At 41.1% G+C, this 17,750-nt stretch overlaps 1 protein-coding gene across 1 annotated transcript in view; it reads right to left on the bottom strand.

Annotated features, from left to right (window-relative positions):
• bnl (branchless) overlaps positions 1 to 17,750 on the bottom strand; it is a 1,005,540-nt gene that overhangs the window by 120,003 nt on the left and 867,787 nt on the right. The window contains exon 4 of the mRNA XM_067143239.2: positions 1,725 to 1,828. Within this exon, the coding sequence (XP_066999340.2) occupies positions 1,725 to 1,828 (104 nt within the window). The remainder of the gene's footprint in view (positions 1 to 1,724; positions 1,829 to 17,750) is intronic.

Genomic DNA, 17,750 nt, shown 5'->3' with positions numbered 1-17,750 from the left:
ACGTATCTGCTTGTTATATTTCTGTTTTAAAGCTGAAGTCATTATATCTGTCTGTTAGTTCATCAGCCCAGAGGCTGGTTGGATTCTCAAATAACACCACCAAAGGTTATGCAGTTATAAGGAAACCCCCAAACCAATGGCAGCACCAAAATGAGGCGTACTAGGCAAGATGAGGAGTGAGGTAGTTTGCCATTGCTTTCTTCACTGGGTCAGAAAGTACTATTGCAGCACGACTGATCCTATGAGCAGCACCTTTCATAACATTCAGATGCACCACCCATACCCCAGCAGCTTCCATATTGTCACAGCCATGGATGCTGACTGGGACTTCGGTGGAAGCTACACTTTACTCTGGCCTGTGCCAAGAGATGGATGTAAAAGTACTGTATCCATCAAGAAATGACAGCAGGCAAAGCATTATATAAATAGATGAAAAATTGAATATTATTACAGTAACAAACTTTTGTAAAACATCTACAAAGTTTCATAATTTACAGATTGTTTTGGTTTCTGAAGCTTATAAACAGAAGTGTGCATGATGCATGTTTTCATCTGATTCCACGAAATAACTGAGTATTTCTTCCTCATATTGCTTACGGTGTATGACATGGCTTGTATAAATTTGTCATGGATTGTACTTCAGAAAATATTTAGTTGCTTAATTCCATGGTTTATAGAACAACTCATAAACATCAAGAAAAGGTTCTTGAATATCCTAGTTGATCATGACTTATGACACATTCTCTTACTCGTAACAAAAGAGCAATGTTAAGGATTAATAATAAGAATTAATGTTATTGGCTTTACGTCCCTAACTAATTTTACGGTTTTCAGAGACGCCAAGGTACCGGAATTTAGTCCCGCATGAGTTCTTTTAAGTGCCAGAAAATCTACCGACACGAAGCTGTCGTATTTGAGCATTTTCAAATACTACCGAACTGAGCCAGGATTGAACCGGCCACATTGGGGTCAGAAAGCCAGTGCCTCAACCGTCTGAGCCACATAGCTCGGCATGATAAGTATTAGGTCGTATTATTCTGGGGTAAGCATATCAACTTCTTCTTCTCCTTAGCCTTTTTCCCAATCACTTGGGGCTAGTACGGGATGGGAATTTGGTAGATTTACGGCAGGATGCCTTTCCTGACGCCAACCCTATATGGAGGGAAGTATTCACTTCTGCGGGTTTTTATTGGGGCTCATAGTGTGGTGTGTGATTGGAAAGGTGACGAGCACGAATACCCACTCCCCGATCCAGAGTCGAAATCCGTGGCCCGACCGAGAACCCGGGGCCCTCTGCACTGAAGGCCACGACGTTGACTATTAGCCAAGGAACCGGATATGTTATGTGAATAAGACTTTTTGTTATCTTATTTTTACAATAGGAGAGGCTTAGGGTTTTCGAACCTACTATCTTCCGGATGCAAGCTTACAGCTGTGAATAAAACTAGCTTTCTAGCCGTCCCATGGAATGACGCCAATGAGTGTCTGCCTTCGTAGCGCAACGGTTAGCACTATTAGATGTCATTCTCTGGGGCTCGGGTTCGATTTTCGGTACAACCAGAGATTTAAGAGTGTTTAAAATGGTACATGCAGTTCACCTCCATTGGGGAGTGTGCCTGGAAAGAGCAGCAGCACCATCACCACCACCTAGTGTTGAGTATACGATTTTACTTTTTTGCATTGTTAATAATAAATAACATTATTGAGGAGGAACCTGTACTTACCGATCCGTACAGCAGTCCGCAGCTGTCCATGCACAGGAAGAAACAGGTAGCTACTCCTTGAATCTTCACCTGGCCTTGGTCGACGGAGGTCCTTTGCAAGATGGCTGCAACATGCAAGAAAACACAACAATTAGTTAACTTATTTAAGATCTCCCGAAGTTTAACATTGTTGCATACAATCATGAGATGATTACAAATTAGTTTAGAGGATAGCTTCTCTTAAGGCGGTAGATATTCTAGGATGAATACAGTCTAGTTTTGTATGGCTGATAGAGAGTACCCTAGGCATCGTAAAGCTTATATTTTTTATTACTATTGATATTGTGAATCCGAACTACGAGGGGGATGACTATGCTTTATTTAAAACTTCCCACACGCATTGGCTGGGACACAAACTGTGGCCAGTGACAACACAAGAGAGATAAGTGTGTGTTTCTCCCCTGAGTTTATTAATGTCCAGACCCTCGATTGAAAAGTTGGCTTCGGTTTAGAATGCCCCAGGTTCGATTCCCGGCAGGATAGGGGATTTAAACCGTATGGTTAATTCCTCTAGCTCGGTGACTGGGGTAGTGTTTGATCCTTTTCCAAAATCTGTACAGATATTCAAGAAGAGAATAAACAGGAACAGAGAATGAAATGTTCGAGGGCATTCGACCAGTGCAGGTTAATGTAAATGAAAATATGTGTGTGAATAAATTAATTCCATCCCCTGGTCTAAGGAGTTTGGACAGCCAAAGTAGGGGACTGCCTGTAGGGGTGAAGTACAGTGGGGACTTCGAGGGCCCTGGGACCGCTACGGTAGCTGTGAAGGCCCTTCAGGAACTCTGAAAAGTGGTGGCAAAAGGGGCTCTGGTTAAAACGCAGCAGGTCGTTATGCTACTTAGGTTCCAGAATGGGTAAAAAAAGAAGTAAATAAATGCAATGTAAATTTAAATCATATACCAGTTGTATAGTATCATTTGAAGTAATTCTACATACTGTATAAAAGATGACTATATTTGTAAGTAGTACAGGAGATATTATAAGTAGAATTTTGTAAACAATATAAATTTATTAAGGATAAGCTGTGTGTTTAATAGAACAAATTGTTAGCGTAAATTTTATAATATTGTATTATTGGAAAATTTTCTTCTTGTTAATTTAATATTTAGTGCTTGACAATAATGTATTTTAGTGTACCATTTGCCACCGAGGTAGACACCTCATTTGCAAATAAAGAGATTTTGATTTGATTTGATTTGCGTTCGTCTCAGAACTGATGTCTTCATCTACACACAACACAACACACTACCAAGCACCATACAACTGGCGTCACGAAGGGCATCTGTTCATAAACCTGGAGGTTCCACTAAGTACAGGCACATTTGTATTGCATTTTAGCCTTAGTCTCATGAAATCATGGTAAATTTCCAAGAACACCAGATTTCCAATATGCATAGATTCCACTGTGGACATGTTTGAGTTTATTATTATTATTATTATAATTATTATTATTACTTGAAAATATTTCAGCAACCTCTAAATCAAGTGCAATTAACGATACAGACGTTGGCTTCCGGTTTCTTTCACTTCCGGTGGGTACTTTCAAAAATGTCAAATCTGCGCCCACTGGGGCACTAGGGTGCTGTTCTTCCGATTATCTGGTTGCCTGATGCAAGCGTAAGGCTTCGTGAGGACCAGTTGATGGCCTTTGTTTTCACGCCCATCAGCAATTGTTTTTGAGACACCTCTGACCCCGACAGTGGTGATTGAGTAGAGCAAACTATTTGCAGCTGTATAGTATCTCATGGTAAAAAGGAAGGACCAATGTGTCTAGTAACAAGTCTCTTACCTCGGTATGACGTCATCGGGTTTTCCCTGAGAAATATTAGAAAGTGAAAATTTGAGAGCCGGCCCCGTGGTGTAGGGATAGCGTGCCTGCCTCTTACCCGGATGCCCCGGGTTCGATTCCCGGCCAGGTCAGGGATTTTTACCAGGACCTGAGGGCTGGTTCGAAGTCCACTTAGCCTACGTGATTATAATTGAGGAGTTATCTGAGGGTGAGATAGCGGCCCCGGTCTAGAAAGCCAAGAATAACGGCCGAGAGGATTCGTCGGCAGCGGTCGCTTGGTAGGCCAAGGCCCTGCAAGGGATGTAGTGCCATGGAGGGGAGGAACTTTGAGAAAAATGTGGTGTGAAGAACTTTCTTATTTGTGTAAAATATTACCACATACTGATAAGAAATGGCTTCGGAATGATCGAAAATGCATTGAGAGGACAGACTGGATCTTTAGAAATTCAAAAGGTTTAAAATAACAAATGAACAGCATCAAAAAGTTTATCGATAGCGTCTCAAGGATAAGGCGGCCGAGCTTCCTGAGGGAAGTTTCTGGCTACTGGAGCCCCAACCGAGCACTTTTACTGCCGCTGTGGTGAAAAACTTTCACACACATAAGTTACTAACTAGATAATTCATTTCGACAATACTTATCAGGCAGTACGTATTCTACGTCACCGAGCAAGTGGCTGAGCGGTTTGGGTCACGCAGCTATCAGTTTGCATTCGGATACAGTGGGTTCGAACCCCACTGTCGGCAACCCCGAAGATGGTTTTCCATGGTTTCCCATTTTCACACCAGGCAAATCTCGGACTGTACCTTAATTACAGCCACGGTCGCTTCCTTCCCACTCCTAGCCCTTTCTTATCCCATCGTAGCCATAAGACCTACCTTGTTGGTGCGACGTAAAGGCAATAATAATAATAATAATAATAATAATAATAATAATAATAATAATAATAATAATTGTATTCTATGTCAAAAGGTGCGGCCGAGACCCCGACACAGCCCCGTTCAAACGTGTTTGAAAGTTTGTTTCAATTTAAAACGTCGGACTTAAAGATTGTTTGTGTGTTTTTGGTACTTCTCACAGTACCAATGTATCTGTAGTGATCAGCGGACGGATGCCAGGGCGGGGTAAATCAGTTCATGGTTGGATCGAGTATATGTTTTGGCTGTTTATAAGTCTGGGTGGATCTTAGCTCCTACTGAGTTATTTTTACGCGCGATTTTCAAGTAAAAAAGAGGTGGCTTATACACGTGTGGATTACAGCTTGTAACTAGAAAAACAATACGTCGTGTCGTGTCAATTATGACAAATATTTACGAAACGTTCCTTCTCCTTTGTCCTGAATTTTGTTGATCTAATTTCATGACATGGTGTACATTTATATCACTGACACTTCTACAAGGGCAACGACATCAATGGCTGCAAACGAAGGTGAGGATGTTTAGTCATATCACAGCAAAACCATGAGAATGTTAGGGCGGAGCTGTCAAATCTCCGCTTACATCGTCGTGGTCCAACGAAAAATAAATCCTCTGTGTGGCGACATACGGTCTCAAGACATGTCGCTTTGGATAACAGACATGCAGATGTCATCGTGTAAGGATAATATTAGACAAAGCTGAAGCCATAGCGGGGCATGTTACATTTCTGTTTCACCTTCCATTCAACGGTCTCTCCACACGTGTCAAGTGAAAAATCACAGCACTAATCAGCAAAGACAAATACGGTATTGAGTCACTCCTTCCTGAACAATATTTATGGGTGCTGCACCCCTGTCACATGGAATTTAGTGAGAGATTATATTAGAACAATCTTATGCCCAATCTGTATGCAAATCCCAGTTAAATGTCTGGACTAAATGGCATAATAAGACAGATTGTTTCTTCAACAACTTCCTCCAACATGCCTCTTTAAAAGATGTTTTCTTAAAGCTAAGCAGGCTGTTTCCCAAACTAAGCTGCGATAAAAGTCAGTGTCTCAAAGGGCCATACATTAGATCAGTAAGCTTGTTACATAACTCAGATCTTTTCTTAGAAGGTAAAATATAACTTTGAATTCGATGTGACATGACTTTAAAAGTAAGTTAACTACATTTCAAACAGCATCCCTAGTAAATAAATAGCGTTACAAGAATATAAATCTTGTTTAAGAGTTATTTCATATCCCTAAAAAAGATTTCTAGCCATTTCTTTTACTGCGGTGTATGGTGAAAGTGACGAATTTATACGATCCTAGCAACAGAAACGGGGCTTTCACATAACTCAAGGTGGAAGACGACACTATTCTGGAGGGTGTAAGAAGACAATTAGCTGGTGGACGTCAGAGTATTCAGTTAATGAGTTCTCGGTCGTTGCTCCGGTCGCCGTGAGCAATTCCTCTCGTTAACATTCACTTGCTCATACAAATCGTTTCAAATTTTATTTACGATGAATATCTTATTCAAGATCAGGCCACCTTGTCAGATAGAATATTCATCTACATAAGTCATCCTTGTGAAATGCCTCAAGCCTCAACGTGTAATCCCTACGAGTTACATTCCAGTTGACCGTCTAGTTCACCGAACTGTACTCAACATCGATTGAATCGTACGGCTAAATTTTATTTCATGCTTGCTATTATTACTATAATAATAATAATAATAATAATAATAATAATAATAATAATAATAATAATAATATTTTGAACAGAATATAGAAAATATAATCTAATAAAAAGGAGTCCAAAGATATAATGATTTAAAAGTAGAGAAGGAAATGAAATCTTCTTCTTCTTCTTCTTCTTCTTCTTCTTCTTCTTACTCTGTTTAGCCTCCAGGTTCGGTTTTTCCCTCGGACTCAGCGAGAGATCCCACCTCTACCGCCTCAAGGGCACTGTCCTGGAGCTTCAGACTTTGGGTCGGGAGATACAACTGGGGAGAATGACCAGTACCTCGCCCAGGCGGCCTCACCTGCTATGCTGAACAGGGCCTTGTGCAGGGATGGGAAGATTGGATGGGATAGGCAAGGAAGAGGGAGGGAAGCGGCCGTGGCCTTAAGTTAGGTACCATCCCGGCATTTGCCTGGAGGAGAAGTGGGAAACCACGGAAAACCACTTCCAGGATGGCTGAGGAAGGAATCGAACCCACCTCTACTCAGTTGACCTCCCGAGGCTGAGTGGACCCCGTTCCAACCCTCGTACCACTTTTCAAATTTCGTGGCAGAGCCGGGAATCGAACCCGGACCTCCCTGGGTGGCAGCTAATCACGCTAACCACTACACCACAGTGAGAGGCGGACAGGAAATGAAATACAAGCCTAAAATATGTTCCTGCTGTAAATAGGTAAGTTTTAAGAGATCTAATTTCTATGGAAGGTTAATTTGTAGTAGAAAGAAGAGAGTTGTTTAAACACTTGTATACGTAGCTGTTAATGTAAACAAAGTGTACAGGTTTTTCACGTGTTTTAAATCCACTAATATTACCCTGATTAACATATTATTGCGTCCAACATACAACATATAGCTACCTGTTACGGACAGATAAAATAGACAGTCTTCATGAAATAGAGAATTGCGTCGTAAACTTGAATAAACCAAGCTCGATAGCTGCAGTCGCTTAAGTGCGGCCAGTATCCAGTATTCGGGAGATAGTGGGTTCGAACCCCACCCTCGGCAGCCCTGAAGATGGTTTTCCGTGGTTTCCCATTTTCGCAAATGCTGGGGCTGTTCCTTAATTAAGGATACGGCCGCTTCCTTCCTATTCCTATTCCTTTCCTGTCTCACCGTCGCCATAACACCTATCTGTGTCGTTGCGACGTAAAGCAACTTGCAAGGAAACTTGAATAATATATTTTACTGCCTGCTGTCATTTCTTGATGGATACAGTACTTTTGCATCCATCTCTTGGCACAGGCCAGAGTAAAGTGTAGCTTCCACCGAAGTCCCAGTCTCACCCATGGCTGTGACAATATGGAAGCTGCTGGGGTATGGGTGGTGCTGAGTAATGGCATTCAGAGCACAACCAGTGCGTCTGAGTGTTATGAAAGGTGCTGTTGCTCATAGGGTCAGTCGTGCTACAGTAGCACTGCCTGGCCCAGTGAGGAAAGCAATGGCAAACTACCTCACTCCTCGTCTTGCCTAGTACGCCTCATTTAGGTACTGCCATTGGTTTTTGTGGTTTTCCTATAACTGCATAGCCTTTGGTGGTGCTATTTGAGAATCCAACCAGCCTCTGGGCTGATGACCTAACAGACAACAGACATTCTATTTTAAATCTATTTTAGGCTGTTAACGATGTTAACATGGTTTTCTCATGTTGGAATGGTTTATTTAAAGGCAGATTCAACAGGTGCTTGATAAACAATTCAATTTGTCTTCCCCTCTGAAAATTGTTTAACAGTAATCAAAATGTATTTTAACAACATCAGCATTTTGTTCCGTAGTTAAGCTGGCCGCTATTCAAACATCGAGTAACTCGGATATGATTGAACCGGAGAATTTGGGATCTTGAGCGGGACACTAGCTCTAATTCACCGAGGCAGATTCAAAGGTGATGATGACGCCTACGTCTGATAAAAGAAGAAAAATGCCAATCTCGCAAAGATGAGCTCATGTGGCAAGCGTTTCAACTAATTACTTAACTCAGTCGATCTGTCCACCAGCACTGCGATCTGCTTGTCACTAGCCCCTTAATTTTAAATAATTATTGAGGTTACCCACCATCCGCTACTGATTTCTCTACTTTTATTACCTCCTATAGACTTGTTCAGTGATGTCCCAATTAATGTACTGTCATCCAATTGCATTATATCGTTCTAGCAAACAAATTCATTCGCACACAGTCATCTATCCAACATTTTCAATTTCAGAGTAACAAGAACATTTCAGACAAGTAGATAGAAAAGCCGAAACTTTCTAAACAGGGATGAGTTTGAGAACTTCAGATCTTCAGGTCTGAAGTCTCAATCGGTCGTGATGTCATTTCAACACTAACAGCCACCTCTTGACAGCCTGCTTTCAAATGTCATAATAATATAGACAGCCGTGTTTCGAACGTTTATAGTGGTTTGTTTGGAGAATTTGATGGATTGCTCCCGCTCTGGTTTTAAACTGGAGACATGTGACGTTCTGGTGGAAGAAATAGTAAACCATTGCCTAAAACAAATCAGACACTAGTTAATAAATACCGCTCTCTGTTTGTGAACTTCGGTACAAGTATATTTATAAATATGGACGTAACTCTACACTGACGAATAATTAAGTAATATCTGATTACCTGACCAAAAATCAAGACATTTATGGCTAGATTGTATAAACCCTTTAGGAGTACCGTCCTGGGGGACATGATAGTGAAGATGTCAAGTCTTTATGCCCTGTTTGAGTCCCGTTGGGGGAAAATATCACCTTCACAATGTTGGCCGGCAGCGTAGGAGAGGTCGTGGTAGTAGAAGTCCATATAATTTGGACTGTTATGAAATTTGTTTGGAACTTTGGTCACCCCTTGCCTTGGGTATGATCAGAAAAATACTTGTGAATAACTTTCACACCGCAAGTGCTTTTTTTTCTCTAACATACAATTTCGAGAGGAAAGAAGAAAAACAATGCTCACTTTTCTTAAAACTCATTCTACGGTCGGATTCAAATTAGAAGGTGTTTCATACATTCAATAACTACTTAAATTTCAAAGAAATTTCGGATAAAGTTACACTGGCCTATTTAATATAGTTACTATATTGTGAAATTAGCTTGGCGTGTAATTTGGGCTGCTCTAGGGTGTGGATCATTAAAAATGCATTCCTGTAGAATTTCTATTCCTTGGTCTTGTTTTTCTAACTGGTTACATAGGCTACTAAGGTATGGGCATTCTATGGAAATACTATGTGTTCAGAACAAAAATATTAATTTATTTACAATCCTATTTTTTTTCTGTATATTTGATAAGGGTGAGGTAATTTGGAGTGTGAAATTGCTTCAAATTTCGAGCTGTACTTTCCTGAGATTATTAGTAACGATGATAGATAAAGAATAATGGTCGAGAAGATTTGTCACGCTGACCATGCGTCATCTGGTAATCTGTGCGCCTCCGGGCTGAGCAGTGGCAACTCAGTACGTCACGATCATCACTGCTCTAGCGCCATGGGGGTTTAGTTTTTTTTTGGTATATGAAGATAACGATTTCTGCAACTGGCCTACGTGTGCATTAATATCAATTGCGAAATATGTATGTGTGGTTGCTATATTTGCCCAGAAATGAATCGTGAATATTTCTGTTACTCTGCCTCATGTGAAAAGTGACGTGCAGGCCTATATACTTCCCGGTCCAAATTGCACGACTTTTCACTCCATGTTACATGAAATCAGTCCAAATTACGCGCAAACGTATTTTGCAATAAAAGTTATATTTAAACAATTTATAAAAAGTAATTACAACCTATAGACTATGTTCAACATAAGAAATCAATTGTTGCATAAAAAATATAGCATTTTCATAACAGTCAGTGGTGTTACGTCCCTTCGTTTACACGGTCCATATTACATGGACTTCTCCTACACAATTTCTTATCACTAGATTCAGAACCTACCTGGCGAGTTGGCCGTGCGGTTAGGGGCATGCAGCTGTGAGCTCGCATCCAGGAGATAGTGGGTTCGAACCCCACTGTCGGCAGCCCTGAAGATGGTTTTCCATGGTTTCCCATTTTCACATCAGGAAAATGCTGTACCTTAATAAAGGCCAAGGCCGCTTCCTTCCAACTCTTAGCCCTTTTCTATCCCATCGTCGCCATAAGACCTATCTGTGTCGGTGCGACGTAAAGCAAATAGCAACAACAGATTCAGTACCGAAAGCCTGGGTTCAGCTTCAAACCTCTAAGCAGTGTTCATATATAGTGAAGGTATTTGACGCTACTGATGGTGATTTGTCCGTCGGACGCAAACTTTAAAACTTGACCAGAGGCATTGGTGTTATTTGACAGGAGTAGGCTATGTGCCGACACCGGGTTTCACCTTCTCCCTACCTCATTACCACCCCTCCCCTCTCTCTCTCTCTCTTTCTCTCACACACACATACACACACACACAGACGCGCAGGTCACCCATCAGTGTCAAGTAGAAAGACTTGAACCTGGCCTCTCGGGAGGCCACACGACATCACATCATCAACTCCTTCTCTTCACTTAGTAGAGGGGAGGAAGAAATGCACATCAACCCAGCAAACAGGCTACAGAAAAAGAGGAAATCTTCCGACCTTCTTGGTTACACTAGTGCAATCCATCTCAATCGGAAAACTTGCATGTTTTAAGAATATTAGATATTACTTTATACTTTACAGTGTATGGGTAGATAAAATGTTATTGGTAACTTTTACCCGTATTAGAAACGTCAATACACCAGAGTCCTATGTTTTCAACTCTAAAAAGTATGGCTAAAATAGGATCGTACTCAGCCATAGCAGGAACTACTGTTTGTTTATTTCCGGTTCTCTCCCATCCAGCCCTGTCTCCAAGTACAGTAGCGCGCTAAATCTATGACTAGAACTGTACAGTTAGTCGGTCAGTCCTTGGTGATACAGTGGTTTCTTTTAGTCGAACGTTCCTAGGATTTATACTTGTTTGTTTGAATAATTTTGATGTAGTTTAGCGTAGCGTGATTTATAGTGCAGTATTTTTGGTTTCTTCTCTAAAATTCATATTTCCTTTCGGTAACGCTACACTGATTTGATGACTTTTCTTGGTCCACTGACGTGTCCACTGCTCGCCTCACTGTCCCTTACCAATTGTGATTAAGAAACACTAGCGTCCCCCTCCCCCAAATGCAATGTTATTTTGAATAAGAAATAACTATGACCATCTTAGAAGGAAGATCTTATAATTGAACAATATTGTAACAAAGATATGTAGCAATGGATACATTAATGTCTGTTATGACTCACTGTTCAACTAAAAAGCTTGGACAATGTATATACTGAGAGAAATTACAGTAAATGCTTACTAAGTCATTTACGACCTAACGACTGACAAGTAGCTCTCATCGAGCAGAGTTTAGATCATCACGGCAGTACAGCAGTGTAGGCGGATGATAATTACATCCAGTCACGGTTCTGCTCCTGAATCTAAATAATCACAGCCCCATCTACCAGAAGCAAATTGCATACATGCGATGCATAGCAATGAACACTACCTTTTCATTTCAGTGCTTGTTGCACTCCGATACGAATGGAGACTTCACAAGCAGCCGCCTAATAATCTATGAAAACACTACCACATTCATTCCAACCAGACAGAAGAATGAGTTTGATTTTTGAGCTGAATTCATTCTTTACTTAACGCAACTGAAATTCTGGATACTGTAAGTGTAGATTCACTCGAAGTAGCAAATTAATAATATTGTTTTTATATCCCACTAACTACTTTATAACGGTTTTCGGAGACGCTGGGGTGCCTTAATTTTGTCCCTCAGGAGTTCAATCACGTGCCAATAAATCCACCGACACGAGGCGGACGTATTTGAACACCTTCAAATACCACCGGACTGAGCCAGGATCGAATCTGCCAAGTTGGGGTCAGAAAGCCAGCGCCTCATCCATCTGAGCTACAAGTATCAAATTACCGAAGGAAGCTACCTTATTATTACCAATGCACATATTACTGTGAGAATTTATATTCAGTAAACAATAGCCTTGTGAAATTTAAATCTTATTCAGAGAAGATAATTTCTGCATCAGACCTGGCATAAAATATAACATTGTAGAATGCATTTTAATATTGTAAGCAGTTTGAAAATTTCCAATCGACATACTTTGTAATGGCGGCCAGCGTCAAGAAAGCACTAGATAGTAAAGTCCTGTATGTTTAGGAGTAAAAAACTCACAGTTCCCAAGCTAGAATTAACAACAACAACAACAACAACAACAACAACAACAACAACATATAATCAAGTACAAAATTTGTTTAATTAAATATTCCTATTATTATTATTATTATTATTATTATTATTATTATTATTATTATTAAAATGTGCTTTACGTCGCACCGACAAAGATAGGTCTTATGGCAACGATGGGATAGAAAAGAGCTAGGAGTGAAAAGAAAGGGGCTGTGGTGTTAATTAAGGTACCTGGTGTGAAAATGGAAAACCATCTAAGTTGCCCGCGTGTCAAATTTCGATGTTCCGTTTTATTATCCAGGTGCCAGAGGAACGAATTTCTGCCGGACGATGTATGACTGAGATTTTAACTAGTGTAATTTTGTCAGGTATATATGACACCAGAGAACTTTTACTGGCCAACATTGTAGACATAGAGTGTCGAATATATTATGCCCCATCCTTCAAAAATCCGACTACCTCCTGCAGACTTGAACCCGCGATCTTAGCATCCACTCTACCACTGATCCACGCATAATATGTTGTAAGTTGTCAGATATTTTGTCCTACTTCTTGGCCGTATGGTCAGGGTTAAGGCCTTCGGTTCAGAGGGTCTCGGGTTCGACTCCCGGCTGGGTCAGGGATTTTAATCGAATTTGATTATTCTAGCTCGTGGATTGGGCGTTTATGTTTGCCCAAACACACTCCTCTTCATATTCAGACAACACATCGCACTACCAAACACCAGAAAAACACGCAATAGTGATTACATCCCTCCAAGTATGGTTGGCGTCAGGAAGGGCATCCGACCGTAAAACAGAGACAAATCCACATATGTGTGACACATTTCGCAACCGCAACCCCACAGGTATGGGAAAAGACGTAGAAGAAGAAGATTATCAGGCATTTTCTACAACTGAATACAAGAATCTCATGGTAAGAAATGCAACGAAAACACGTCAGCATTTTGATATTACCGAACATAAATCGAAACATTGACTGTTTCGGCCGTTTGGACTCAAAAGACGTCGGTCTGTTCGACAGAGGAGAACTGACCCCTCGCGCCATGGTGGGCTGCTAATAGCTGAGTATCGCCCAGATAATCGAGAGGAGAGAGAGAGAGAGAGAGAGAGAGAGAGAGAGAGAGAGGAATTAATGCTGCCCAATAGTTTAATGATAGCACAGACGAAACGTGTGAGCCGGACACTTGTAAGATGCTTATCGACATATCTGCATATGTAAAGTGACGGGAGAAATCGGCTTTGGGTCTGGAGATTCTAGCGCCGATAGGCGTGGGACACGTGGGAGGCGGGTACCAAACCTACATAAGTAGACAAAAGGGCAGAGAGCACATCTTATCAGAACATAACAACAAGAGAGCGTGTTTGTTTCACTGACCGTCAACATGTTATATTGATTTCTTAAAAGATCCGTAATCATAACTTACAAGGATTAATATCAAATATGCTTCACTATAGACTAATTTGCATGGGAAATCTAGACTTTGCTCCCTTACGACATTCAGTGAGGAAATTCTCAGAATCCTGCCCCGTTTTCGAAGCAGATTGGAACGGCCGAACGAGTTAGCTGCTCCTAACACGTCGTTTAGCGATTGAGACAAACAGCCTTGAACATAATATTCTATTTTTACCAGCTTTCATGTAAACATGTAGGAGCTGAACTTTATAAGTTAGGTGGTAAAGATATGTTGATTCACCCAGATGGACATAGGTTCGATTCCCCATCAGGAAGTTCAAAAAATTAAAGAAACGAAGCTTTCACTTCTGAAGACGCACATGGCTCCGTGGTTCACCATGTTGTGATTGATTTCCTAGCTTTAGAATTCAGGGTCTCATAGGATGCATGCGCCTGGTGCATGCACTGCGCACGGTGCAAAAGACGACTTCGCTTGGTTGACCAGAGTGCAGACCCCCACTCCTCGATTTGGAGCAATAGCGCTGTCTCTCTCTTTCCCCACGCCTGTCTCGCTCGCTTCCCTGTCTCCTTCTTCCTCACTTGCTCCGTAGCGCTCCAAATCCGAGCCGAGTTGAGCCGAGCTTAGCCGAGTAGCCCAGAGACGAAGCGTTGGTCCGAGCCGAGCCGAGCCGAGCCGAGTGGGATCGATCCACAGTGCACGGAGCTGTTGCGCCTCGATTTGCACGCATGAGATTTTGGGCGTTTGAGAGGCCCTGCTTTAGATGCAAACCATCTGCCAACCCCTTCCACTAGCCCTCAGGTGCAACTTTCCAAAGTCACTCGGCCGCAGGGATTTTACTCATTGACAGCTGGTGCATGATCAGAATCCTTTTCAGTGATGGATACCATTTAAGTTCAAAAGCGACAACCATGTGCTCGTTTTGATAGACATTTGTATCGTGAATTCCAGGAGCGAAAGAATGATAATGTAACTTGGCACTTTCTACAGGAAAGCTTCTTCGAAAGTGTAACGGTATGCTTACCAGTAAAAATCAATGATATCCCATTTTAAGTCTAATGAAGCATTTTAACCGATTTCTGAATAAATTCTGACGAAGCGCGTTAACGGATCTCTGTGTAAATAAAAAAAAAAACAAAAAAAACAAAGAAATTAAAAAGGCTGATTTTTAACTCCCTAAAGTAGTCAGGCCGTGCCACGGAACAATGCTTCTTACAGATTACGCATATATAATGCGTTCTGAACCCACAGAGAAGTGATGTGCACAGGTGAAGTGCAGTGACGTACTTAAAATTGCTTCTTAAAAATTACGCATGTAGAATACGTTCTGAAGTCGCACAGAAGTGATTTTTACAGCTGTAGTCCAGTGATGCACTTAGAATTGCTTCTTACATATTACATTTAGAGCACAGAGCTGCTTGAAGCGCGGTACGGCAGGTGGTATAAGTGGAGGAGCAAACGAAGCCACTACCTACCTCACAAATATTGCACTCTACTCCCATGGATAAGGCATTCTCTAAATTATAAAAGACTAGGAGAGTAGGCCGTGCGATTAGGGACGCGCAGCTTGCGTCCGGGAGATAGTGGGTTCGAACCTCACTGACGCAACGGTGACGATGGTCTTACGTGGTTTCCAATTTTCACACCAGGAAAATGCTGGGACTGTACCTTAATTAATAATGTTATTTGCTTTACGTCCCACTAACTTCTCTTTTACGGTTTTCGGAGACGCCGAGGTGCCGGAATTTAGTCCCGCAGGATTTATTTTACGTGCCAGTAAATCTACCGACACGAGGCTGACGTATTTGAGCACCTACAAATACCAGCGGACTGAGCCAGGATCGAACCTGCCAAGTTGGGGTCAGAAGGCCAGCGCCTCAACCGTCTGAGCCACTCAGCCCGGCGTACCTTAATTAAGGCCACGGCCGCTTCCTTCCCATTTCTAGGCCTTTCCTATCCCATCGTCGCCATAAGACCTACCTGTCTGGATGCGACGTAAAACAAATTGAAAAAAAATGTACGAACTGTGGCCATTCATCCCTACCTTCCGTGAGGTTGTTTGTGCTTATCTCCCGAACACTCTGTAATGTTTATACTGTAGAGACATCCGTGCGTACAGCACAGTGACCCAGTATTACGTACATCACCAGCAACCGTTTGTCAAGACTAGCAACCTTGCCGCGACCCTCTCATACTAGCCAACGTCCTTGACAGTCCTGCCATAATTTACAGATATAATGTACGTTGAATTTCCTTTATCATTTGTTGACTGACCGAGTAACCCAATTCTGACTGGACGTTACTGACAAATGTGACTTCTCATCAAACCTGAGACTGTGCTAAATGATTCTAAGAAGCTCGAAAACTAGATCAAAAGATATCTTCTACGTTCCTTCTGTAAAGCATGAATTAATTTCCGAAGTCATTTTATATTCGAAGCTCATGTTTACACTTCGTGTGGAGTCCAGAGAATAGGCATTAATCTTTATTTTATGGCCTCAATTAGCATATAATTAGTGGTTCAAATCATTCATGCCATTTATATCACTTAACTTTTCAACAACAGCAACAACAACGAGTGAAATAATTAATTTCCTCCCGCTATTATCTATGATTTTTAATTCACTTTTGGGGAAGCGTTGCATTTTAATGAAAATGTATCATATTCGTGTCATGTCTGTTGGACAAGAAACAATGTAGGTGTTCTACATAGTGAGAAATTTAACAGGAATATCTTTCAGTCCATCATAAATCTTGCGTTTCTTTTTTTTAAAAATATCATAATGATAGTAATGGGACTCTAAATTGTAGAACATTTGAATGAATCAAACTTTCACCAAGTCGATGCTCGTGAGTGATTTATATAGCATGTAATAATGAACCAATAATATAAGCTCATTTCTTAATACATACATACATACATACATACATACATACATACATACATACATTGCATTTACCTTATTTTTTTTGCAATTACACATTCCTGTCAAAAATCCGTGCATCGAGGGCCGCCGGGCTGTGTCATAGACTATCCTAAATATATAGAACTGTTCACCAAGCTATCCCAAAGCAACCCCTCCAAGATAGAGAGGGGGGTGTATATGATGCAATGATAGCACCACTTCTGCTAGGCATTAAGAATGAATTCGAAATTAAATTAAAAGCTAGGCTAGTAATTTAACGTGACTCTTGATATTAGCTTAACCATAGGGACGAGACTTCTGCTCTTAAAAAATCCTTTTATATTGGCCGGGGTTCGAACCACGGATGCCTTTGTGAGAAATTAGTGGCAATATCAATCGGCTTTCACGCTCTCAATAGGGAAAGTGCTGGATTAATCTGAAGGACGGCCTGATGGAATCAACGGAATGACTTTGTATATAATATAATTGTGACCGTTCATCACTATGTACCCTTTTCGAGGTTTGAGTACATAATATTGATGTATAATTGGACGTCAAGAAGAATTCCCACGTTACATCGACCTTACAATATTGAAACACGAAGTATTGAGGAAGATGAGGTATTAAATATTCAAGAGAATGTTTTTATGTCTCGACAAACAAACAGAGATACCTGTCGACATGATTCTCCGACAGTCACTAAGTTTAAGGGTGTGAAACTTCTTGTAACACTGCAGCATCGTGATGGAGCTCGACAATGTTTCATTTCAATGACTGATTGCCGAGGAGAAGTACTGAGACGTGTGAGCGCAGGGGAAAATTAACGAGGACTTATAAACTTCATTTGACAGGCCATGTCTTTCAGGAATAGGCAGGGTAAGAATATGCGTATTAAATTGAAATATGTTCAAAGAATAAGAAATGCTTTGCATTCAAATCAACTTTACAGGGCCATTCAGAAGTGAACATAGCTGGAGATATTTCTTCTGAATTAGCCTTGGGTTATGTGAATGTTGTTACTAAAT

This window comes from Anabrus simplex, chromosome 3 (genome assembly GCF_040414725.1).
Source record: "Anabrus simplex isolate iqAnaSimp1 chromosome 3, ASM4041472v1, whole genome shotgun sequence".
NCBI lineage: Eukaryota > Metazoa > Arthropoda > Insecta > Orthoptera > Tettigoniidae > Anabrus > Anabrus simplex.
The sequence above is the reverse complement of the archived record's forward strand: the minus strand, read 5'-3'. Positions and strand labels throughout refer to the sequence as shown.